The following is a 25,507-nucleotide window of genomic DNA, read 5'->3' as shown; positions in this document are numbered from 1 at the left end:
CAGTGGCTGGTATGTAATGAGAAGCAATAAATGTTAGTGATTTTTTTTATTATTGAGAAGAAACAAAATTCTCTGTTAGCCCTCCATAAGCAGAAGTTTGAAAAAAAAAATGTACTTTTGTCACAGTTATTGACTGATTTTCCTTCAAAAAGACTTAAGTTCCAGTAAGCACTGAAATTTTTCCAAATATTGGAAAATACTTAATATTTCTCTTATGTAAGTGTAAAATGAAAGTATCAGTTTGAGGCAAAGGAGTCAGGGGGATACAGTGGTTATCTTTAAAGGTAAAGTGGAACATCTGAGAGCTATTTGACACTATCCTTAGGTGTGACAGACTAGTTAAATACCAAATGGTGGTGAAAGAGAAATGAAATGATGCCTGATAGTTCAACTCAGTTAAAGACCGTGGTTCAGTGATTATGCTGTGTTCAAAATTCCAGCCTGGAAGAGTGTTGCCTTGGGAGGAAAGCACTATTGGGGTGAGTAGAATACAGACCACAGTTGAATATTGTTAAGTGGCTTGGATCACGGGATATAGCCAAGGTGAATAGACGCAGAGAATTGCCATATAGACTGCTAAAAGTATAATCACGCCTTGGTTCTTGGAAATACATTAGTCAGTAACATTTCCAGATGAATGGAAATATCTTCCTGTGAAAAAGTCTCAAAGGAAGTAGATTTAGCTCTGGTAAGAGAAAGAAGATGAAAAGGTGAATCTTGAAGCTCCAATGAGATAGATGTACCTTATAGAGTATCGAACAGAAACTGACAGTAGGGATTGACCTGGGGTGGAAACCTGAGAGCCAGCAGAGCAGAGAAACGAAGAGGACAGCCTCTAGACATGCTTCCTGGATCTTAAGTGTTGTTCCACTGCTTATTAGATGTGTGACCTTGTTCCTTACTGCTTCAGTTTTCTCCTTTTTTGCAGTAAGTGTAACAAAATCCTGTGCTGTGCTATGCTTAGTTGCTTCAGTCATGTCCGACTCTTTGCAACCCTGTGGACTGCAGCCCGCCATGCTCCTCTGTCCATGGGATTCTCCAGGCAAGAATACTGGAGTGGGTTCCATGCCCTCCTCCAGGGGATCTTCCCTACCTAGGGATCGAACCCATGTCTCCTGTGTCTCCTGCATTACAGGCAAGTTCTTTACCACTGAGCCACCAGGGAAGCCCCATAACAAAATACTACCTACCTCATAAAAGATGGTGAAAGTAGAAAAAATAATTCATGTAAAACACTTAGTCCTTGGTGCATGGTATTTACTCAGTTATTATTATTGATTGTTTTGGATATTTATTCATGCACAGGTGGCGGCTAGGACAGATGTTTTAAATCATTCAAACTGAGTCTGATTTCTAGGAAGCCAGCTTCTCTGGAAATGGAACAGAGTTAGAGAAGCTCATGGGGGCAGTGGTTGAGGAAGAGGGCCTGGGCATGATATCTAGGACCTTGTTCTAGGTGGCACTGAATATATTTCGCTGTACTGGGCACCAAGGCCCTGGCAGGGAGAAGTTGTTTGGTCTGAGGGGCAGAGCCTAAATGGAAGATGTGTAGATAATCAAAATCATGCCTTAGACTCAAGAATGATATTTTGGATTTCTGACAGAATGAGAGTGAGAGAGAAGAGCGAGAGCGGGTGCAGGAGCTTGTGGATATCAGATATTATATTACTTTGGTGAACCTTCCTCTTTTAGCAACTAATTTACTATGGCAAGACTAGAATCTTCCAGAGCCAGGGCTCCTCGGGTCGTCTGATTCATCCTACCATCCTTTAGAGCATAACTCTCCAACCTTGTTGGCACCAGGGACTGATTTCGTGGAAGACAATTTTTCCATGGACCAGGAGGGTGGAGGTCATGGTTTTGGGATGATTCAAATGCATTACATTTATTGCACACTTTATTTCTAATCTAGGGCTGCTGCTGATCTGACATGAGGTACCAGTCAGTGGCCTGGAGTTTGGAGCCCCCTGCTTCAGAGGATAATTTCAGAGAAGAGTCCCAGTAGGACTGAATTTTGTTGCTCACAGTGATGCCCTTCCTAGTATGCCCTTACATTCACTGGTTTTCTTTTCCCTTTCCCTTTCTTTCCATTTTCTCACTTCCATTGCTTGGTATCACCTCCCAAAGACATTGTGCTCTGCTTAGTCTCTCAGTAACGTCTGATGCTGTGCGACCCCATGGACCATAGCCCGCCAGGCTCCTCTGTCCATGGGGATTCTCCAGGCAAGAATACTGGAGCAGGTTGTGATGTCCTCCTCCAGGGGATCTTCCCAATTCAGGGATCGAATCCAGGTCTCCCACATTGCAGGTGAATTCCTTACCATCTGAGCCATGGGAGAAGCCCATGAACACTGGAGTGGGTTGCCTATCCCTTCTCCAGGGGATCTTCCTGACCCAGGAATTGACATTACTTTTACCCAATTCTTTGTCTCAGATTCTGCTTTTAAAGGAACACATATAGTGTTTAAAAATAGTTTTGGAATGAAAGAATAACTGAGGGATGAACAAATGGGGCAGCAGTGAAGGAATAGTTATTATGTACTTGGCATGCTATGGTTTACTGCACTTTGCATTCTGTTACTTTTCATTGATTCCAGGGACTGTGTGCTGGAAACCCACAATCTATCTTATGGCTTTGCTAGAGAAGCTGGACTGCTGGTTGCTCCCGCTTTCTTTCTCTGCCTCACAGAGAGGCCAGTGTGTGTTTCAAAGTGAACTTCCTGACACTCACATTTCCTGCACTCAGAGCAGTTTGTTTCTGATAGGGATGTGAGAATTGAAGCCCTGGGATGCAACTAAATTAGCCTGTGGCCAACAATAGCAAACCAAAGTTAGTATATTTTTCACAGCTTGATTAGAAGAGTTTGCATCTAAGAAGGGCAGGATTATTACATCTGACTTCCAGAAGAGCAGCTGGAACATTATTCTCCAGCCTGCTCACTGCAGAGAATTTGCTCCAGTTGGACAGCATGACTCTTTTCTTCAACCTGGATCTGGCCTCCGCACCTGGGTATGTTCCTCAAATCAGAGCCCTCTCCCCAGCTGTCTCCATTTGCTGCCTGGGCTTCTTTTCTCTCTCCTGTCCTTTTACTCCAGCTGGCATGACTCTGATGTGGCCTTTAAAATTTGCCTGCAAACTTAGATTTTCTTAATTCTATTTCCTTTCAATAGTGGTCAAAGGGCCCTTGGGTTTGCGTGAGAGTCAAGAAGGAATATTTATATGTTATCAAAAAGGGGTAGCTTTTCATAAACTCCTGTTTCCCATCGGTCTGTGTGCTGACGGCATCAGAATCACTTAGGGCAGTGGTTCCCAAGTTTTTTGGCACCGGGGACCAGTTTTGTGGAAGACAATTTGTCCTTAAACCAGAGTTGGAGGGTTGGAGGGGAGGGTGATTTCAGGATGATTCAAGCGCACTACATTTACTGTGCATTTTATTTCTATTATTATTACATCAGCTCCACCTTAGATCATCAGGCATTAGATCCGGAGGTTGGGGACCCATGATTTAGAGGACTTGTTAAATATACAGATCCCTGGGACCAACACCGGAACTACTCGGTAAGAATTAGCAATGTTTGGGGTGTGGTAGGGAGGTCTGCATTAACAAGCTCTTCAAGTGGCTTTTATACACACTCAAGTTTAAGGGTCGCTATTCATTTGTTCCCTTATAGAATCTTTCTATAAAGTTTTCTCCTCTTTTCTCAATGAGAAAGTGAAAAGGACTCAATGAAATATCTACTCCCATACAGCTTTTGAATGAAGCCGGAACCAAAGCAGATTTTCTATGGCGCTTTTCTCATTAAATTACAAGATCAAGGAGGTAATTGCTCACTTACCTTCCATGGTAGTTGACCACAAAGACTTTCTTGTTTGTCGCATACTCTGTTGTAGCTGGTTAGTGATTTTTTCCCCCTCTTTGGGAAGAGAAATCCCTCCAACCCAAGTACCAAGGGTGAAACTCCTCATTCTATTTGGAGCTCACTTTAAGTAGGGGGAGGGCTAACCAAGCTCAACAATTCTTAACCCTGTCTCACTAGAGTCACCTGGAGAGCTTAAAAGGTGTCAACCCACAGGCCCTCCTCTCCAGGAATTCTGATTCAATTGGTTTAGGGTGGTATCTGTCTATTTTTAAAGCTACCTTGAATGGATGCATGCTCAGGCATGTCTGATTCTTTTGTGATTCCCATGGACCATAGCCCTTCAGGCTTCTCTGTCCATGGAATTTTCCAGGCAAGAATACTGGAGTGGGTTACCATGTCCTCCTTCAGGGGACCTTCCTCACCCAGGGACTGAACCTGAGTCTCCTGCATCTCCTACATTAGCAGGTGGATCCTTTACGACTGCCCTGCCCGGGAAGCCCCAAAAGCTACCTTAGTGAAAGTCACTCAGTTGTATCCAACTCTTTGCCACCCCATGGACCATGGAATTTTCCAGGCCAGAATACTGGAGTGGGTAGCCATTCCCTTCTCCAGGGATCGTCCCAACCCAGGGATTGAACCCAGGTCTTCTGCATTGCAGACAGATTCTTTACTATCTGAACTAGTAGTTCTGAGTTCTCTGAGCCATCTGAGTTCTCTGGTTTGGGGAACTTCAAACTAGAGAACTACTGTATAGTTACTAAGGATTTGCAGTTGAGCATTGTTTTGCATCAGAAGTAGGAATTTCTTTGGTGCAAAAGATGGGAATGAATATACCAGATTGAAAGGACTGTAAGCAGTGATGTGGAGGCATGGGCATAGAGAGAAGTCTAGAAGGCAAAAAGATTCAACTTTAATCAGGTTTCATCACCAGAAAACAATGTACATGGAGATATCTATATCTATCAAAAACTCAGATCTGATGAAAGACCTTCACTAAAGTAAAATTTTAGTTTTTAGCTTTCATGATAACATTTAGAAATATTCCCAAATGTATGCAAAAATGGCAGGGAATATATAATTTACTAAACTATTTGGTAACAAACCTTGGAATACATTTCTTTCTCTTGGGTATCAATAAAAAGTCTGTGTGTCCTAATGCAAGTTCATGTTCCCTTTAATGAGACAAAGATAATTACATGGTCCAAAATGTTGCACTTTAGACTTTGGCTATTAGTGTTCATTCTCAGTGTTCATTTTAAGTCATTTGAATTTTAGTTCATTTTAGTACTCACAACATGCTCCCGGTAAAATTTCCTCTCTCCACTCTTTGTATTATTTTCAATATTTTAAAAAAATATGTATTTTGATTATCCTGTTTAGTATTTACTTTAACATTGGAGTAGGAAATGGCAACCCACTCCAGTATTCTCACCTGGAAAATTCCACAGACAAAGGAGTCTGGTGGGCTACAGGCCATGGGTCACAAGAGTCAGACACAACAGAGTGACTTTCACTTTAACATAGTGATATATTTAATTCCTTTTTTGAAATAGATGAATATAACTCTACATCCATCCTTATAACCATATCAAGGCTACAAGGACCCAAAGGATCTGACTCATCCCCCCTCACTCTCTCTTTCATTCACTCTTTTCTTTCAGTCACCCTGCACACCATTCTGTTTCCTTTGCTTTTCTTCTACTTGGATTTTATCTTCCACCAGAATAATGCTTCCCAATGCTCTTCATTTCATGCAACACATGGAAAATGGTAATATTTTTATAACACAATGGAGTAAACAGAGGAGGCTGTTGACCACTAGAGGAGGTCAGGGGCTTTGCTGTCCCAAGGCTCTGCCCTGCTACCCCAAAGCTGAGATGGTCAATGTTTATTGCAATACACCCTCAATGAGATCTTTGAATGACTATCCCCTTTGAGTCTCAATTTAAATGTCAATGCTTCAGAGCAGCTCACCTCACCAACCCCACAAGTGTAAACCCCTTCAGCCACTCTACCATACCTACTCAATTTTATCTTTCTCAAAACATTTATAGTAATAATCCTGCAATTATTCCTTATTTTATTTCCTCACCTGTTTATAGTTTGTATCTACTATTTTCAGTATAAAGTGACTTAGTACAGGAATACTTGTAGCCCTTGTTAATCATTATGCACAAAAAGCCTAGAAATGATAAGTACTCAATAAATACACCAGATTGATGAGAAAATTGTGACTAGGACTGAATAATCTCCATTCTTAGAGGAGGCTTCATTTAGCATAGCTGGGGAACATGCTTCAGTGGATGAATTAACACAAAGACTCTTAGCTTTTTAGCTTTATAGTCTTAGTGAATGGTGTATTGCTTGTCTCATAGCATACATACAATAAGTACTTGTGTGACTGAATGAAGAGAAGAAGGAAGGAAGGAGAGAAGGAAGGAAGGAGAAAAGGAAGGAAGATAGAGATAATTGAACATAAGCTTCAACTTCTTTGGTTTGTTTCAAGTTTTGGAAATCTTCAACTGGATGTGGTAGCAATTTAGTCTGAAACCTGAGATAATAATGTTGGGAGTATTTTAACTGATGCAGTCAGGCTAATATGAGGAATCCATTCTGTGATCTAGGGCAAAAACTTAACCATGAGGGCCCTTTGTTTTTCTGCAAATGAAGTTTGAGTCTGGTGAGTTCTGAAGTCCCTGACCATTTTGACATCTGCTATTTAAAATGACATAAAGTCAGAGAGGATATATTAAGGAACTAATCAACTAGAAAATCCAGCGGCAGCCAGGATTCTCCAAGGGAGACCAGAGGCTGCTTTTTGAAAACATGCTGGATGACTAGGAATGATTCAGGCAGTATGCAGGGTGTGTTTTCAGGGTGGCGGGACTTTCTACTTATTAGGACACCTATGTTTTCCTCTCTCTCTGTCCCCCTACTGCTGAACAGTACCGTCTCATCAGCTAGTGATCGCGAATAAACGAGCAACAGCTGTTGCTAAGGTCAGGCAGCTGCAGGTAGGAGATAATAAAAATTATATTTTCTCATTGTACTCAAGCATTTTAGAAACAAACAAGGCCTTTCCAAGCCCCCATTTGTTTATTTGAAAAACTGAGCAGGCTTAGGCTCTTGTGAAGATTAAATAAAGTATTTCATGGAATGGGCCTGGTATAGAGTTGGGCATATGATAAATAATCATGCTGGCTACCACTATTATTATATTATCCAAGTCATGAGGTAGAAAACAAAATATTTAATCCCAAATACTGGCATTTGATTCCGTTTCTTTCTAGGGAAGATAGAGTAGTTGGCTATGAAGTCCACAGGAAGAGATCCAGAACTGCACACCACGAGGCTTGTCTTCTCCAATTAAAAAGCTGCAGTATATTAATAAACCCAGCTGTGTTTCCCCAACAATTTGGAAAAGCTGCAAAATCCAAAAATAAACCAAAACAAAGAGATATTCAGTCTGGAAGCAAATTTCAATTTTATATTTGTTACAGAAAAACACGGTTATTACAATGTTTGACATTAAAACTATCTCAACACTACATTTAGTAACAATCAGATTCTATGGCTCACTCATCTCCTTCATTTAACAAAAGTAGATATTTTGAACATTTATGTCTTTCAAGAATCATTGTTTTGTGTGTTTTTGTGTTGTTTCCCATTAAGTGACGAGTCTGGGATAAATGACTTCTCATTCACAATAAAAATTATTGAAAGATGTGGCTCATGCTTAAAAACACTGTTTAGTTTTAGTTTTCAAGGTGGAATTGGAAACTGAAAATATAATAGTTTTAGAAGAGAGATATCATTTACCTAAAAATAAACACACTAACAATGAGCTCTAAACTTTTCAAAATGTTAGTTCTTTGATAATTTAAAATAAGAAATGGCTTTTGATAAAACATTAATAGCAATTTTTGACTGATTTTAGTTTAGTTTAAAGAAGTTCTTTTCCACAGAATTTTTAAGTGAATGACTATAAACTCAAGTAATGTGATTTAGTATAATTTCCCTATATTTATTTTACATTAAATTAGTTATGTATTTCTGTCTGTTAAAATACAAAATATAAAATGTAAAAATTCTAGTTACTATTTAGTCATATTAAATTACATTTCTTTTCTTTTTGGAGGATAGATATATTTCATATAAGTAGAAACGAAGAAAAAGGCCCAAGATAGGAAGTATTTTGGAAACTTAATTAAAATTTTATTTTTACTAACATTGATTGCACACTAAGATATAAGGAACTTATAAGATATAAGTTCTTTAGTTGCATTTTCTTATTTAATCCTGATCCAACCTAATAAAGTAGAAATTTTTCTATGTTCTGATAAATCTTCTAGATTCTGTATTCAAAAGTTTTTCTCACTGCAAAACACTGAAGAATGATAGATAAGTTACAACTAACAGGGAGAGCTGAGCTCTCAAGAAATTCAGGAGAATCTTCAGTACCCCAAGATGACAGGAACAGAAGCCAGAGAAATAAGCCAGCACTGAAGTCAGATACCTTAGAGACATTCGCTGATCGATGGTACCTAACTCCTGAAGTTTTACTATCTCTTCAATGAAACAGTGCAACTCCTAAGGCTTATAAAAGATGGTGTGCTGGTGGTGATGGGGAGGAGGTTTGATGGCAGACAGCTACAGAAAGCTAGAATCTTCAAAGAGCTTCAGGGAAAAAAACAATGTGTCTGCCATGTTTGAACTTTACACAGGAATAAAGGTTCCTCTGATAATATTTAGCCATAAATGATCCCCTCACATAGGATAGTAAACCTACTATTGTATGTAACAGAAGGAAATACAAATATTCCTGGAATAATGTCCATTGAACCAAGATTCTCAGGATTCCCATAAACAGAGATTTGTCAAATATGAACTCACAATATAAAACCACCAATCACAATAGTAACCAAACTAGCATGGGTGAGATTCGGCAAGAAAGAAAATTAGAAAACAGGGGTTACACATATTGGAATAATCAGAGACAGAATATAAAGCAAACATGCTTAACATGTTAACAAAAATAATAAAATTACAAACGAGCAAGAAACAAAGATGTACTAATATAATTAGATATAATGGAAAAATAAAACAAATAAAACTCATGAAAGTAAAATATATAGTTGAAATTGAAGAACAAGGATTTAACCAATTGTTTGGCATATCAGACAAAACTGAAAAGAGAATTGATAGCCTAGAAGATAGGTATGAATAAATTAACCACGATAAAGCACAGGAGGAAAAATAAAAAATATGACTGAGAAATTATGAGATACAGAAGATAGGAGAAAGTTCTTTCAGTATATTTAGAATTTTAGGACAGAATAGAGTGAAGGAGGGAAAGGCAGTACTAGGCAATAAGACCAATCTCAAGTTGTAAAAGAATTGGTGTATTTTACTTCACATTCTTTGACAACAATGACATTAAGTTACAAATAATAATAAAAGATAGCTAAGAACAACTTCACTTAATTGGCATCGAGAAGAATGCTTCCAAATTACACAATTTGGAAATCACAATAGAAAGTATAAAATGGAATTTTAAGTATAAGTAACCTTTGTTTTTACTGAATAAGAATAAAAGGAAAAAGACTCACACAAATAATTCATAAAGATCAAAACAAGAGATTTACTGCAGATAATAGGAAAGTTAATTAATTTAAACAACTTAATAAAAATGGAACACTTTTAAAAGAAAATTATAAGAACATCGATTCTAGAAATATTAGAAAGCCTGAATTATTCTATAGTTGCTAAATGAATTACATCAAAAATTAAACACATACCCATCAAGAAAAACCAAGTCCCATGTTTTACAGATAAATTTTATAAACAAAGAACAGATATTTGAATCTTCTAAAAGCTATTCCAGAGAATAGAAAAACTAGGTAATAGGCCACACTTCATTTTTATAAGGTTGGTAGATTGAAGGTGGAGGAGAAGGGGATGACAGAGGATGAGATGATTGGATGGCATCACTGACTCCATGGACATGAGTGAGTAAGCTCCGGGAGTTGGTGATGGGCAGGGAAGTCTGATGTGCTGCAGTCCATGGGGTTGCAAAGAGTCGGACATGACTGAGTGACTGAACTGAACTGCACTGATAACTTTTGGTACTGATATCAGAGTAAGACAGCACAAGAAAGAAAATGTGTAGACAAATTTCACTCAAGGATTTAGATGCAAAACCTAAAACAAAGTATTAGTAACTTAGGCTTCCCATGTGGTGCTACAGGTATAGAAGCCACTTGCCATTGCAGAAGACATAAGAGAGGTGGGTTCAATCCTTGGGTTGGGAAGATCTCCTAGAGAAGGGCATGACAATGCATTCCAGTATTCTTGATTGGAGAATCCCAATCCATAGGATCTCACAGAGTCGGATCAACTCATGCAACTTAGCATTAGTAACTTAAACCTAAAACAAAGTATAAGAAAGGAATAGAGTAGGAAGTAGAATTTCTTTAGGCTGATTAAGCATAACTTTCAGAAATATACTATGTGGTGTAGCATTAGAAGTATTCTCTTTAAAATCATGAATGAGATGAGTATACACTCTATTCCCTCATCTCTGAAATATTATGCTATAGTTCTAGCCAGTTCACTGGGAAACAAAAAGGTAATTAAGTGCAAAAAATTTAGTAAGTTTTGTTGTAATATTTGCAGATAATTTAGTTGTCAACATAGAAAAACAAAGAAAATCTACATATTATTAAAATTAATCAAGTACACAGAAGTAAAAGCAGTTAAATAACTTAATTACATTATACACCTGAAAAAATTGAAAACACAATTTAAAAATATGCCAGTCACATTAGCTACCATCCATAAAAGCATAACTACAATAGCAACAAAGTAAGGTACCTATGGGGAAAAAATCTACCACAAGTTGTTTATGTCATTAATGGATAAGATTAAGAACTTTATTAAAAGGCAAGGAAGATCTAAATAAATGGAAAGTTACATCAGATTCATGATGGTTAAAAAAGATGAGTAACATAAAGATGTCTGTTCTTTTGAAATTATAATTTCAATACAATTCCAATAAAATTCCACAATAATTTTGGATATAGATATGGGTACAGGATGGAAAAGTTGATTCAAAGTTAATACGTAACAGTTAAAGGCCAAGTATGGTCAAGAGATTTTTAAGGAAGAATAAAGTAGAGGATGATCTAGCACACATCACATTTGTTGCAAAAATTAGGACATTGTATTTTTGGAACAGAAATAGACAAATAGACCAAGAGAATAGAAAACCCAAAGCAAACTCATGTGTATGTGAAAACAAGGTGTATGATAGAAGAGACTGTATGTCAGGGGGTGAAAGAATAGACTGTAAAGTGAATGGTATTAGGTAATTTTTTCTGACAGTAACATTTAACCTGGATTCCTATCTCACACAATATACTCAAAAGCCAAATCTAGAACTGATGAACTAAATATAAAACTCAAAAGAATGTTGACTGATATCATTACAACCTTTAAGTAGACAAAGATTTCTTAAACAAGACAGAAAATGCACAGAACAAAGAGAAATATTTACATTAAACCAAAAAATGTAAATCCATTAAAAACCACCTTTATAAGGTAAAAATTTGAGCCAATCATTGAGAAAAAATATTTTCAATAATACAAAGGACAAACTGTCTATCTATAGTAGATATAGTAGATAATTGACATTAAAGATTAGTAATAAAAAAAAAAAACCCAAATTGGACTTCCCTAGTGATGCACTGGTTAAAACTCTATGCTTCCAATACAGGGGGATCCGGATCTATCCCTGGTCAGGGAATTAAGATCCCAGTTGTCACAGGGTATGTTCAAAAAAGCAAAAAACCACAACACATATACACAAAGAACCCAATTTAAAAGTAAGCAAAAGATAAGAGCAAGTAATTCACAGTTAAGAAAAATGAAACAACACTCCACCTTGATGAAGCAATGGGAATCTACATATTATTAGTGACTGTGTTAGTTTCCCCAGGGTGCCATAATAAAGTGCCCCAACCTGGTGACTTAACTCAGCGGAAGTGTATTGTCTCAGAATTCTGGAAGGTAGACATCTGAAATGAAAGTGTTGGCCCAGTACGAACACTCTGATAGCTCTTGGGGAGAGTCCATCCCATGTGTTTGTTTAAGCTTCTGGTGACTGGCAGCAGCCCTTGACATTACCTGGATTGTGGCAGTATAATGTCAATTTCTGTATCTGTCTTCAGATGATGTCCTTTCCTGTGTGTCTGTCCAAATTCCCCTCAACTTATAAGAACATTAGTCATTTGATTAGGGCTTGCCCTAATCTTGTATGACCTCTTTTCAATTTAATTACATCTGCAAAGATCCTAGTTCCAAATAAAGTCACAGTCCCAGAGACTGAATCCTTTATCCTTTTGGGTGACATAATTCAACCTACAGAAGTGGTTATGAAATTTTACACAACGAGTTTGGAGAAGAATTAGGCTATATCTACTAAGATTGAGTCTGGGTATATCAAAGGATCCAATAACATCATTTCTGGATGCTTAAATTTTGCTACTTGAAGTATTATCTATGAATCAGCTGCATCAGTGTCACCTGGGAACTCGGCAGACATGCATTCTTGGGCTCTACTCCATACCTGAGGTGTTAAAATCTGTATTTTAAACAAGATCCCCATGTGCTTTGTTTGAAAAACACTAATCTAGTCTATTCTAAGTTACACAGATTTTTTTAAAAAGAGATATAAACATTAAAGCTAATAGCAGTATTATTTATAAAAGCAAATGTTTGAAAAAGACTTAGACATTCATATGGAAAACTCAGCAGTGGCCACAGGACTGGAAAAGGTCAGTTTTCATTCCAATCCCAAAGAAAGGCAATGCCAAAGAATGCTCAAACTACCGCACAATTGCACTCATCTCACACACTAGTAAAGTAATGCTCAAAATTCTCCAAGCCAGGCTTCAGCAATACGTCAACCGTGAACTTCCAGATGTACAGGCTGGTTTTAGAAAAGGCAGAGGAACCAGAGATCAAATTGCCAACATCCGCTGGATCATCGAAAAAGCAAGAGAGTTCCACAAAAACATCTATTTCTGCTTTATTGACTATGCCAAAGCCTTTGACTTTGTGGATCACAATAAACTGTGGAAAATCCTGAAAGAGATGGGAATACCAGACCACCTGACCTGCCTCTTGAGAAACCTATATGCAGGTCAGGAAGCAACAGTTAGAAGTGGACATGGAACAACAGACTGGTTCCAAATAGGAAAAGGAGTACATCAAGGCTGTGTATTGTCACCCTGCTTATTTAACTTATATGCAGAGTACATCATGAGAAATGCTGGGCTGGATGAGGTACAAGCTGGAATCAAGATTGCCGGGAGAAATATCAATAACCTCAGATATGCAGATGACACCACCCTTATGGCAGAAAGCGAAGAAGAACTAAAGAGCCTCTTGATGAAAGTGAAAGTGGAGAGTGAAAAAGTTCGCTTAAAGTTCAACATTCAGAAAATTAAGATCATGGCATCCGGTCCCATCACTTCATGGCAGATAGATGGGGAAACAGTGGCTGACTTTATTTTTCTGGGCTCCAAAATCACTGCAGATGGTGACCTTAGCCATGAAGTTAAAAGACGCTTACTCCTTGGAAGGAAAGTTATGACCAACCTAGATAGCATATTAAAAACCAGAGACATTACTTTGCCAACAAAGGTCCATCTAGTCAAGGCTGTGGTTTTTCCAATGGTCATGTATGGATGTGAGAGTTGGACTATAAAGAAAGCTGAACACCGAAGAATTGATGCTTTTGAACTGTGGTGTTGCAGAAGACTCTTGAGAGTCCCTTAGACTGCAAAGAGATCCAACTAGTCCATCGTAAAGGAGATCAGTCCTGGGTGTTCATTGGAAGTACTGATGTTGAAGCTGAAACTTTGGTGACCTGATGCAAAGAGCTGACTCATTGGAAAAGACCCTGATGCTGGGAAAGATTGAGGGCAGGAGGAGAAGGGGACGACAGAGGATGAGATGGCTGGATGGCATCATCGACTCGATGGACATGGGTTTGGGTGGACTCCAGGAGTTAGTGATGGACAGGGAGGCCTGGCGTGCTGCGGTTCATGGGGTCACATAGAGTCGAACATGACTGAGCAACTGAACTGAAATGAATTAGAGAATGGATATACAATTTGTGGCATTAGTTATATAATTTAAATCTACAGTGAAAATAAATAAACTAGTGGTGCTTTTATCAATACAAGTGAATTTCACAAAGATAATGTCAAGCAAGAAAAGGAATTTGCAGAAAATTACAGGAGAATGATACCATTTCTGTTTTGCTTAGCGACATGTGTCATTCATGGGAATGAAAATCCCTAAATTCAAGAGTAAAGGGAGCTTCAATGGAATCATACTGTTCTTTTTCATGAGTTGTCTTAAGTATATAAGTATTTCATATATTAATATTTATACTACATCTGCATAATACAATGGAAAGAAATAAGAAAAATTCAAGGGTAGTATATGGCAGCATAGCTATTTGAATCCAAAACTGTGGCCCTGAGCCACTACACCCACCTAACAAACTACTCTCTCAACAGGCTCAATGGCATAGTTATAGACTCATATTTTGTACTCACAATAGTTGCTTTTATATGTAGCATGTTTTAAAACAAGATTAAAATAACTCATTTGATATTGGTTTTAATTTTATAACAAAAATGGTTACCTGCCAAAGCAAAATAATACTTAGGTCTTTACCCCCCAATTATTGTTAAATACAGTAATTAAATCTTGTTTCAAATAAATATTATAATAAATTTAATTTTCAACTATGCTTCAATTAACAGAAAATTATAAGTGAGCATTCCAAAGATTTTTCTCATCTCAACTTATCCTTTCAGAAATGAGCCATGAAAATATTGTCAGAAAGAGAGCGATGTAGAGGAGGTGAACTCAGGAAAGCACATTTATTAACACCTGTCACGTTAATATGATGAAAACTACTGCCTTTTGGGTTTTGCTGTACTTTTAAGCATTTTATTGAGATCTATGATTTTCAATTACTTATTTAAACTTTTGAACAAATGGTTGAGCTCCCAGAGAAGAGCAGACTCTTTTCCTCAGTGATGACTGAACTTCTGTTGATATGTTCATCACCACACCCACTAACTTCTCTTTTTTTATTGTGGCCACATTCTGTGGCTTGTGGAATTTTAGTTTCCCTGTTGGGGACTGAACCCAGGCCCTTGGCAGTGAAAGCATGGAGTCCTAACCCCTGTACCACCAGGGAATTCCCAATAACTTTTGATTTAAGTCAAGAAGTTCCAGAATGCAGAGGGCACATCTTTTTTCACTTGTACTCAGAATTTCCTAAAGAATTGGAAGATTACCAAATAATTTAAAGAATAGAGAGAATGTCACATCTGAAACTGAGCAAGACCCTGCTGGGCCTTCCAAGGGACAGACCCTCAGTGTCCCTGTCTCTTGTTTGTAGAAAAGCTTTCGCATCTTAGACCTTCACGAGGTGCAATGAACAAATTTAATCACAGAACTAAGAAAATGCAGAAGCAAAGGTAAACAGTCAAACAAGACAAAATAATAATAGTTTAGCCATGAAACAGTCAAGGGCCTTTAATTCCTCTGTAAGGGCTATAGATAATACCTTGGGTCATATCTTTGAGTTGTTTTACAGATACTAAAACCCCCAGGAGGTGGAAAAAGTTAACTATTGACACCAGGCACATAGACCCCCAGACCAGTTGGGACTAGAAGGGATGATGGTGACGCCAGAAATGCTGTCCAGTTCCCTCACCACCAATAAACCAGAAGAATGTTTTCCAACTGATCAGTCACCCTGCAACCCTCTCCCTCACACTGTCTTTAAAAATCCTTCCCTGAGAGCCATCAACGAGTTCAGGTGCTTTGAGCGCGAGCTGCTGGGTCTCCTTGCTCAGCCCCACATCGGGCAACTTGCAATAAGGGGCTCTACGTTCCTTCATCACAGCCTGGTGTAAGTAGACTGGCTTTGCTGCACATAGCAGGCTAGCAGACCCAAGTTTGGTTTGGTAACTCATCCACATGAAAATTGTTTTCAAAATAAATCCTCACCTGAAAGGGCCTTAATTTTTTTTTTTTCAAGCACTTGCTCTTTCACTAAGCCCACCTAATTCTCTTTCTCTGCACTTCTCAGCCATTATCAGTAGAGAGAGAACTAATATTATTACTTTGCAACACTATTACTACTATTATTGCTTGACCTTAACTGGGTGTTTTTTTATGGGTCAGCAAAGTATATTAAATCACTTTTTCACAAATCTATTTTGCACTCATTTTACTACTGAGAAAACAAGAGTTATTAACTTGCCCAAAGTCACACACTAAACGAACAGGCATTACTTTTTTTTTCCTTCTCTACATGCTGTGTTTTCAACATTGTGTTAAATGAACCAAATCAATCTTACAGTTACTGAAGCAGAGACTGAGGCTTCCATCATTTGTGTTTTCCCACTAAAGACCTAGTGTGGTTCTGGGTATTGCACAAATGTCTGGCATGTAAAAATAGCAGCTAAGTAATGCTACCATCTGAGGAGGGTAGACGGTGAGAATTAGATACACACACAAAAAATTGGGCTCAGTTTTAAAGAATTTTTAAAGAATTTTAAAGAATTTTTTTCTTGCATTTCGGTTGCATTTCTTATAAAGGACCAGTTAATTCTTACTGATAATCAGAAGACCACATTTCCTAAATTATCTAAACCAAATTTCTCCTTGAAGTTTTTTTTTAATCCCTAACAAATTCCACTAAAAAAAAAAAATTCACAGTTCTGTAAAAACTACAATTGCCTTGTTGCTTTAGTATTTGAAGATGGGGGTGAATTAGATTCAGAATGATACTTTTAATTAAAAAATAATCTATCCTAGTGGGATGAATAGAGAAAGTAGCATCAACATATCTACACTATTGTGTGTAAAATGGATAGCTGGTGGGAAGTTGCTGTATAACACAGGGAGCCTGGTCTGGTGCTCTGTGATGACCTAGAGAGATGAGACAGGAGGAAGGGAGGGAAGCTCAAGAGGGAGGGGATATATTTATAATTATGGCTGATTCCAGCTGTGTATGGCAGAAACCAACACAACATTGTAAAAATTATAAAACAAAAAAAATCTATCCTAGTTTTATTATTTAATTATTTTTAAATATAAAAACACTTTAAAATAGTTCAAAAATTTATTTTTGTAATTTAAGCCAATTTTCAATTATTTCTTCTATAGTTATTCCCTCATTAATAGAAAAATCAGCCACAATTTGGGGATTATGGATGAACATACCAATTATTGAGAAGACACAACCATTACTGAACTTTGGGTAATGATGAGGCAGTCAGGTTTATAGAAAAAGTCCAGCCTAACATCTTTTTAATCTTATGTCCCTGGTTAAAGAACTACATTGAAATGCTTGGCTTGTATCAAATTTCCTGTGAAGATGTTAAAAATCTTTATCTCCCATAACCTATTTTAGGGGAATGTCACATGATAGATGATGCATCAAACCCTAGATCCATAAAAGCAGAATGACTAGAAGTTTTGTTTTCAAATGATGTCATCAATAATATTCACTCTCAGGCTAGTGTTTCTTTAGGCTAATTTCAGCGTCCTCAAAGAGTAACTGCCTAACTCTTTATCTAGGATCTTCTGTTTGTACCATCACTTCTGGCATATCTGGGATTCTGTATCATTAAGAGTTAAACGTAAAAGAACTGGTAAAGTGTGAACATAAGGACATGCAACCTCATTGTGCTTTTAATATATAATCACAATATTTTTAGTTTAATAAAAAGTTTTACATAATTATCTATTAGTCGTATGAAGGTTGTAGGACCGTAGTCAGCACTGCATTTCCTTTATACTTCTATTTTCTTCCTAGTGTTTCTCAAAACTGTCCATATATTCTCATTGAAATGAAATGTTTGAGATATTATATACAGTATTTCTAAGAAAAACATGAGCTACTTGAGAAATTTTTCAGCTTGAATAAAGAAAAAGCTGTGCGGTAAAATATTAAAGCAGAATAGCAAGTGCCAGACCTCAGAAATATTAACACTAGATTAACAGCATTTTAGCTTTCAGAAAAATAAAGTTGTAAGTTATTAAACATCTTGTGTTTAGTAATAATGAATGCACAGTTGCTGACCGACACATTTACTGACTTACCCTGTGTTGACATGTGTTAAGTTTGACAAAATTCTTATTCAAGTTTGTACTTGACATGTTAATATTTTCTAATTCAAATTTCTTTTATTTTACTCTTTGTTTATGTTATCAGCTATATTTCCCAAGTTTTATCTTTGGAGAATCTAGATTATAATCATTTTTCTATTAAATTTTGCTGAAACTGCAACTGTATTTTAATAAAGTTACTTAGCTTTGTATTTGTGAGGAGATTTTAAAGGGGAGAATGAGTACCCACACAAATTTTAAAAAGACTTCTTCAGAGTCTGTAGCCAGTATCACCATATGTACTTATCTCTTCCTTTTCAATGCCTTGAATCATTATAAATGTCAGGTTCATTGTTGTGGCATGCTGAAATGATTGAGTGGGAACTGTGCCCACCATGACATTGTAAAACAATCCATCTCCAAACACATCGTCCTGTTCAACAAGATTTTCTCTGACACTTTTATGATTGCTCTTTTGTTTGGTCTTGGAGCATTTAGACCTCAAATTTGAACACAATATTAAGACTATTGCTATTCTGTAGTGAATCTGAGCATGTTATCTAGTCATCTACTTTTGGGATTGCATTCTGTATTTTACTTCAGTCCTGTAATCAGAATGTATAAGTGAGTTTTGTTATATGTTATTCTAGTGGAGTAGAAATCCCATTCCTTATCTAGGTGCAAATGGAATTAAATTTGGTTTCCTTGGTAAAGGAAACAGCTTGAATAACCAACACACAGCACTCTTTTTATCTTCTATGTTAAGTCATCCCCATTTGGAAAATCCAATAATGCTTTCCCCCATTGATGAATGTGTGCAAATGTATGACTTCCAAAGTTCAGCATATGTTAGCACAAAATCAACACAAGTGAAGGTGTTTGCCTAGGTCCATTAAAATTGCATTTCTAGATAGAACTTGTGAATGATATGTTGCAGGCTTTCAAAAAAAGCCAGAAAACATAATGGACTTGATAGAGACGATTAAAAGCAAAAGATGATACTAAAAGAAATATTTGAATAAAATATAAAAGATAGAAAACTCAAAGTTACTTTTCTTTTAATAACCATCTTTCTTTATTGAAGTTGTGGGATTTCCTTAATACACGCTATTTTCTGCAAGACAAGGGTTTCTAGATGGCGCTCTAAAGCATTTGCCGGTAGGTGGCGACATAAGTCCTGATTGCCTAGAGCTGTCCCAGGTGCTGAACCCAGTTTCTGAGCCCAAGAGAACTCCGCAACCAGCGACCAGGAATTCCACCAAGTTCTCCGTAGATGCCCGAAAACCGGTAGGAAAAGCAAAAGGCCATTTTAAAAAGGCCCAACCTCATTTATAACACAAAGTCAAAAAAATTCTCTCCCCTAAATTTACTTGGCACAAAGCTGTGGAAGATGACAGTGTTCACTGAAATTAAAAAGGCAATGGTAATGGAAAGGTAAGCTCTGGAAGGTGGTAATGGACAGGGAAGCCTGGAGTGCTGCAGTCCACGGGGTCGCAAAGAGTCAGATCCGACTGAGCGACTAAACTGAACTGAATGGAAAGGCAAGTGTGTGTGTGTGCGTGTGTGTGTCTTTGTGTAGAATACATCCCGAATTGGTTTTTCTTCACTTTGAAATGCAGTTTTTCACCTCTCCTTTGACGTGTCCTTTTTAATTGCTTTCTCGCCCAATTCCTCGAGGTTAGAAAAAAAGTCAGAGGCAAAGGAGTCAAAGTGGACTGTGAGATGACAAACGGGGGTGATTTTTAAAAAGCTAAGACACACTCCATCTTGTTTCCGTCTATTAGTAACAATTTCCAGACTGACCCAAGACTGTCCACGTCCCCATTCAGGCTCCTTATGCCTCCTCTTCTCTTGTCCTATTGCCACTCAGTGATGCTGAGTCTACTAAAGAATTTGACAAATATGAAGCAATGTATGTGGTTAGATCTTATTTTTTTCATCTCGAGTTTGGCTGGGTGGGAGGCGGAGTTATTTGTTGCAATGTTGGTCTGATCGGCAGATCGGGTGTGTGTAAGTGAGTTCTGAGTCGCGGTCGACAAAAAGGGACTTGAAGGCAAAGAGGCAGAGCTAGCGGGAGAGGAGGGCGGGGAACCAGGGGGAAGAGGCGCTCAGGGTTGGGGAAGTGTTAGGAAGGGAGGGTTAGCGTAGGAGGGAGGGAGTCTGACTGTCGAAGCAACACCGGAGAGATAAAGGAGAGTGAGAAGAAAGGGAGACTGAGGGGATGACTTGTGGGAGAAAGAGGGAGACGGAGGAGGCTTAAGAGAAAGAGAAGAGAGTAGAGGAAAGAGGAGGAGAGAGGAGGGAGAGAAGCAAGGAAGAGGAGGGTTACAGAGTGACTGGAGGATGGTGTCTCTCTATTCCGGATACTTCCAAGATTGGAGACTCTTTGCTGGTGGGGAGACTCCGGATATGGCAGCCAGTTAGGCAGCGGCGAAGTATAATGGACAGCGAGAGACAGACGTTCCAGCCACCTTTCCGCCGGCCGGAGATCCCGGAGCTGCTTCTCCAGCCAATTCGTTTCCCAGCTGGAGTCTCTGAGCGCGCTGCACTACGAGAGCCCAGGGAGCGCCTAGAAGCTAGCTGCTTCTGCGAGATGCCTTCGCCTGTGCAGTAAGAGCTTCCTGCCTGAGTCCCTGCATCCTCTCCCAGCTGAAACACCCCAGGAAACGGGGGCGGGAGACCCCAGGGGGAGGCGCGAGGGGGAACCGGGAGCAGCTCTTTCTCCCCTCCCCCTCCCCTGCCCGGCGCGCAAGCATGGATGTGCTCAGCCCCGGACAGGGCAATAACACCACGTCGTCCCAGGGTCCCTTCGGGACACGCGGCAACGCTACTGGCATCTCCGACGTGACCTTCAGCTATCAAGTAATCACCTCTCTAGTGCTGGGCACGCTCATCTTCTGCGCGGTGCTGGGCAATGCGTGCGTAGTGGCGGCCATCGCCCTGGAGCGCTCCCTGCAGAACGTGGCGAACTATCTCATAGGCTCGCTGGCCATCACCGACCTCATGGTGTCGGTGCTGGTCCTGCCCATGGCCGCGTTGTACCAGGTGCTCAACAAGTGGACTCTGGGACAGGTCACCTGTGACCTGTTCATCGCCCTCGACGTGCTGTGCTGCACCTCGTCCATCCTGCACCTGTGCGCTATCGCGCTGGATAGATACTGGGCCATCACTGACCCCATCGACTATGTGAACAAGAGGACGCCCCGGCGCGCCGCTGCGCTCATCTCGCTCACCTGGCTCATTGGCTTCCTCATCTCCATCCCGCCCATGCTGGGCTGGCGCACCCCGGAAGACCGCTCGGACCCGGACGCCTGCACTATCAGCAAGGACCACGGCTACACTATTTATTCCACCTTCGGCGCTTTCTACATCCCTCTGCTGCTCATGCTGGTTCTCTACGGGCGCATCTTTCGAGCCGCACGATTCCGCATCCGCAAGACAGTCAAGAAGGTGGACAAGAAGGCCGCCAACCACCGCCTTGCGGCGTCGCCGGCCCCGCAGCCCAGAAAGAGCATAAGTGGTGAGTCGGAGAGCAGAGACTGGAGGCAGGGCACGGAGAACAAGGTAACAGGGGCTCCGTGCGCCAATGGAGCCGTGAGGCAGGGCGAAGAAGGCGCCGCCCTGGAGGTGATCGAAGTGCACCGGGTGGGCAACTCCAAAGAGCATCTTCCGCTGCCCAGCGAGGCCGGTGCTGTCCCCTACGTCCCCGCCTCCTTCGAGAAGAAAAATGAGCGCAACGCCGAGGCCAAGCGCAAGATGGCCCTGGCCCGCGAGAGGAAGACGGTGAAGACTCTGGGCATCATCATGGGCACCTTCATCCTCTGTTGGTTGCCCTTCTTCATCGTGGCCCTAGTCCTGCCCTTCTGCGAAAGCAGCTGCCACATGCCTACCCTGTTGGGGGCCATAATCAACTGGCTGGGCTACTCCAACTCTCTGCTTAACCCTGTCATTTACGCCTACTTCAACAAGGACTTCCAAAACGCCTTCAAGAAGATTATGAAGTGCAAGTTCTGCCGCCGATGATGATGGAGTAGCGGCGAGTAGGCCCAGCCCATTGATTCTGCCTCCCCTAGTCCTCTGGAATCAAAACCTTCGCTACTTTTCCTCTGACATTCACAGCTGCTCGGCGCGCTGCTTCCAGACCTCATCCTCCCAAGCCTCTCCCAAGCCTCAATCCCCAGCGGGGAAGGAGGGCGCTCTGCGTCAAGAGGCTCTAGCCTCTGGGCAAGAGAGAAACTCCTCCGCTTGGTGAGAGGCGACCTTAGCTCAAACTGGCTCCAGAATCAGTTTAATTCCAGCAGTTGCCTCCTGCTTTTTCTGCCCCCAAATCTTCGCGGCGGAACTTTAAGCTTCAACCTTTAAAGGCAAAAAAATCCACACGAAAAAGAACCCGTACACCCAGCCGCTGCGCGCGCAAAAGGCTCCCACGCGATTGTCTCACTGCTACACCTTGAACTTAAGGTTCAGGACTTCGCTTCATTTCCCAGTAAACTCACCCCCGCCCCGTCCCGCTCTCATCTCATCCTTCCTTTCCCATCTTCCCTTTATGCCCTCGCCAGTCCTAATGCACTAATTTGCTAGTCGGAAAAGCTGGGAAGGTCTGCTTTTCCCGGTGCCTAAGGTATCTTGGGGAGTCTCCATCTGCTGGTGTGGGCTCCCAGAGTAACTCTCCCGGGAACAGCCCCATGCTTTGTTTTCTTGGATTCAAAACAAGTGGTTAGAAGTTGTCTGAGTGGACCAGTAAGTACAAGGCTGGGCCAGAGGGAGAGAGCGAGGGAGAGCGGAACGAATTTATCCTTGCCTGCCTTGGTGTCAGCACTCACCAAAGAAACTGACATTCATTGGGAAGGGAGAGCGGACTCGTTCGTTCAGGTTGCCCGCGAGTCTGTACGAGCTGACATCGCTACTTACCTACTGTGGGTGGCGCCCGCTGGCCACGTTGTGTGGGCCAGGCGAGGGGGCGCCGAGTGCCTAGGATCCGCGCACCTTCGCTGCTGTCTGAGGTCTGGTTTGTGCTGAGCGGGTGCACTGAAAACTAATCCCAACTGGAGCCATCCCGCCTACGCCCCAGGACTTACTCAAGCGAGGGTGTGTGGGCTTGGTCGCTCAGTCAGGTTTTTCGGACCTCATGGACTGTAGCCCGCCAGGCTCCTCTATCTGTGGGATTTTCCTGGCAAGAATACTGGAGTGGGTTGCCATTCCCTTCTCCAGGGGATCTTTCCGACGCAGGGATCAAACCCAGGTCTGCTACATTGGAGGCGGATTCTTACCGTCTGAGCCATCAGGGACGCCCAACAATTAAAGTTAATGGAAGCCACAGCTTCCAGAGCAGCTCTAAGGGACTAGAAAGACTAGCAAGTCCCAAGGGTGCCATTATCCGGGTGGGCCCGAGCTCTGACTGGCGCTCCCCTTGGAATCTGAAAGAAGTTTATCCAATGGAAGCAGATTTTTTTCTCCTAATTCACTCCCTCCTTTTCCGATTGGGAGATAGAGCTGTTTCGCGCACTTGACACGGAACAAGATTTGTTCTGCAGAATGTCTAGGACACTTGGTTACCAAGATTTTGTTTCTAAAAGGGAAATCAGGGCTTTCAGTAGAATGGGCCCCCACAGGTTTAGCACTATCTGTGACCTCAGAAGTGCTTATGTTAAATAGAGGCCCTAGGGCAGCAGAGGATGAGTTGGTTAGATAACATCACTGACTCAATGGGCAGGAGTTTGAGAAAACTGCAAGATGGTGAAGGACAGGGAAGCCTGGCATGCTGCAGTCCATGGGGTCGCAAAAGGTAGGACAAGACTTAGCGACTGAACAACATGGACTCACTAGGGGTGCTTTCTCTGTGGAGTCCAGGGGACTCCTGTACAGTTGTTCCTTGCCCTGACTGTCCTGCAACACAGGTTTGCCCAGAAACCGGCCTCTTGTCATTTTAACGTATGGAGCACTCCAAGCTTTCTTCTTAAAAAGTCGTTCTTTCATCCTTGCCACTCCTGCTGAAAAACCGGTTATCTTTACTGTCCCCTGAAGGGAAGTTTTTGGGTGCTCCATTTGAATGTAAGTTTCCATCCATGTGACCAGGATCAAGAAGTTTGTTATAATTAGAGCTAGCCTCTAATTTTCTGATGAACGATGGGTTTCTTTTCCAGTAATTGCACAAAGTTAATGATTCTTACTCTCTTCTCCCTTCATGCTTACCTTTGGAATGATTCCTTGGGCTGTTTTGAGAATTGTGTTAAAAAAAGTTGTGAATGAAAAAAGTTCACTTGTGTTAAAATGAAGAAAGTGAAAAGACAGCTCTATCACTTGTAGCCCTTTTATTGTTTGTCAAACAGAACAAAACCTCCGTTTGGTATCTTTTTCTCAGACCTAAATCAAGAGTAAGCATCACATCTCCTTTAATGAGAGAAACTATAAGTGCTCTGGGAACTCAGTGGATGATTTTTCTATGCATAAGTAATCTTTTTTTTTTTTTAAGGTTTTTTTTTTTTTGATATGGCCCATTTTTAAAGTCTTTATTGAATTTGTTACAGTATTGCTTCTGTTTTATGTTTTGTTTTTTGGGGGCTAGAGGCATATGGGATTCTTAGCTTTATCGCCAGAGATCAAACACACACCCCTAGCACTGGAAGGGGAAGTCCTAACCACTGAACCTGCCAGGGAAGCTTGGCATAAATAATGCTTAAAAGGGGCTATGGTGGATAAAATGAGAGAGATTTCTCCAGTCCCTCATTTATTTGAAAATTCAATTTTTTTTTTTTTTTGCTCTCATTAATTTAAGTAGAGCTATATGAAAAACCAAACTTTGCTGTATGTCTTCCTATAGTTTAAGGACAAATTCTCTAGATAAAATAATTCGAGTCCTAAATTGCTCATCCAAATTTTACCTTGATCAGCATTTGAAGTCTTGAGACTTCTATTTATTTGTGTCTTTTGCAGAACTATGGCAATGGCTTTGGGACCTTTGTTCTTCCTGCCTTGAAGGATTTACATACGAATGGGGAAGGAGCATCTAATTAGAGTATAATTGCCAAAACAATAGAGAGATTCGAGGAATAAGTGCAAAAGAGCTGCATAGCACTAAAGAGCCCTTGATGCTTCTTTTTTTCTTTTAAAGTATTGTATTAAGGTAAAATATATATGCATCAAAATTGGCCTTCACTCTTCCCTGTGACAATAAAGGACTTGAATAATGGTAATGCTACAATAAACTGATATCAGTAACACATACATCTTTATTTTAATCATAATCACTGTCTGCTTGTATTTATTTGTATAATTTTAAAGTTGAAGTTAAAAAAAAATACTGTTATCAGGAGAAGATCCTGCTATACACATTAGGGATCTGACACCTAGAGAAATAAATTTCGTTTTAGCACAGAAACTCATGCTAGATGAGTGATTTCTTTTTAAAAAAAATTCCTGACTCTGGAAAGAGGAGGTG

General features: G+C 40.3%; 1 protein-coding gene and 1 long non-coding RNA gene across 2 annotated transcripts; both read left to right on the top strand.

Moving 5' to 3' along the window:
- Positions 1 to 2,145: 2,145 nt before the first annotated feature.
- LOC145516741 (uncharacterized) lies at positions 2,146 to 7,319 on the top strand. Its single transcript, XR_014061714.1, has 4 exons — positions 2,146 to 2,308; positions 2,850 to 3,010; positions 3,457 to 3,559; positions 7,152 to 7,319. It is a non-coding gene; the product is annotated as an uncharacterized LOC145516741 (long non-coding RNA).
- Positions 7,320 to 20,512: 13,193 nt separating this feature from the next.
- On the top strand, positions 20,513 to 25,284 carry HTR1A (5-hydroxytryptamine receptor 1A). The gene is made up of 2 exons (XM_081518232.1): positions 20,513 to 22,530; positions 25,003 to 25,284. Exon 1 carries the CDS (start codon positions 20,824 to 20,826, stop codon positions 22,090 to 22,092), a length of 1,269 nt encoding a protein of 422 aa, XP_081374358.1. The 5' UTR covers positions 20,513 to 20,823; the 3' UTR covers positions 22,093 to 22,530; positions 25,003 to 25,284.
- Positions 25,285 to 25,507: the final 223 nt, after the last annotated feature.

The sequence above is a fragment of the Giraffa tippelskirchi genome, chromosome 8 (assembly GCF_054371585.1).
Source record: "Giraffa tippelskirchi isolate mGirTip1 chromosome 8, T2T-mGirTip1v1.2.pri, whole genome shotgun sequence".
NCBI classification, from domain to species: domain Eukaryota; kingdom Metazoa; phylum Chordata; class Mammalia; order Artiodactyla; family Giraffidae; genus Giraffa; species Giraffa tippelskirchi.
Note: the sequence above shows the minus strand (reverse complement) of the source record. Positions and strands in the feature narration are given on the sequence as shown.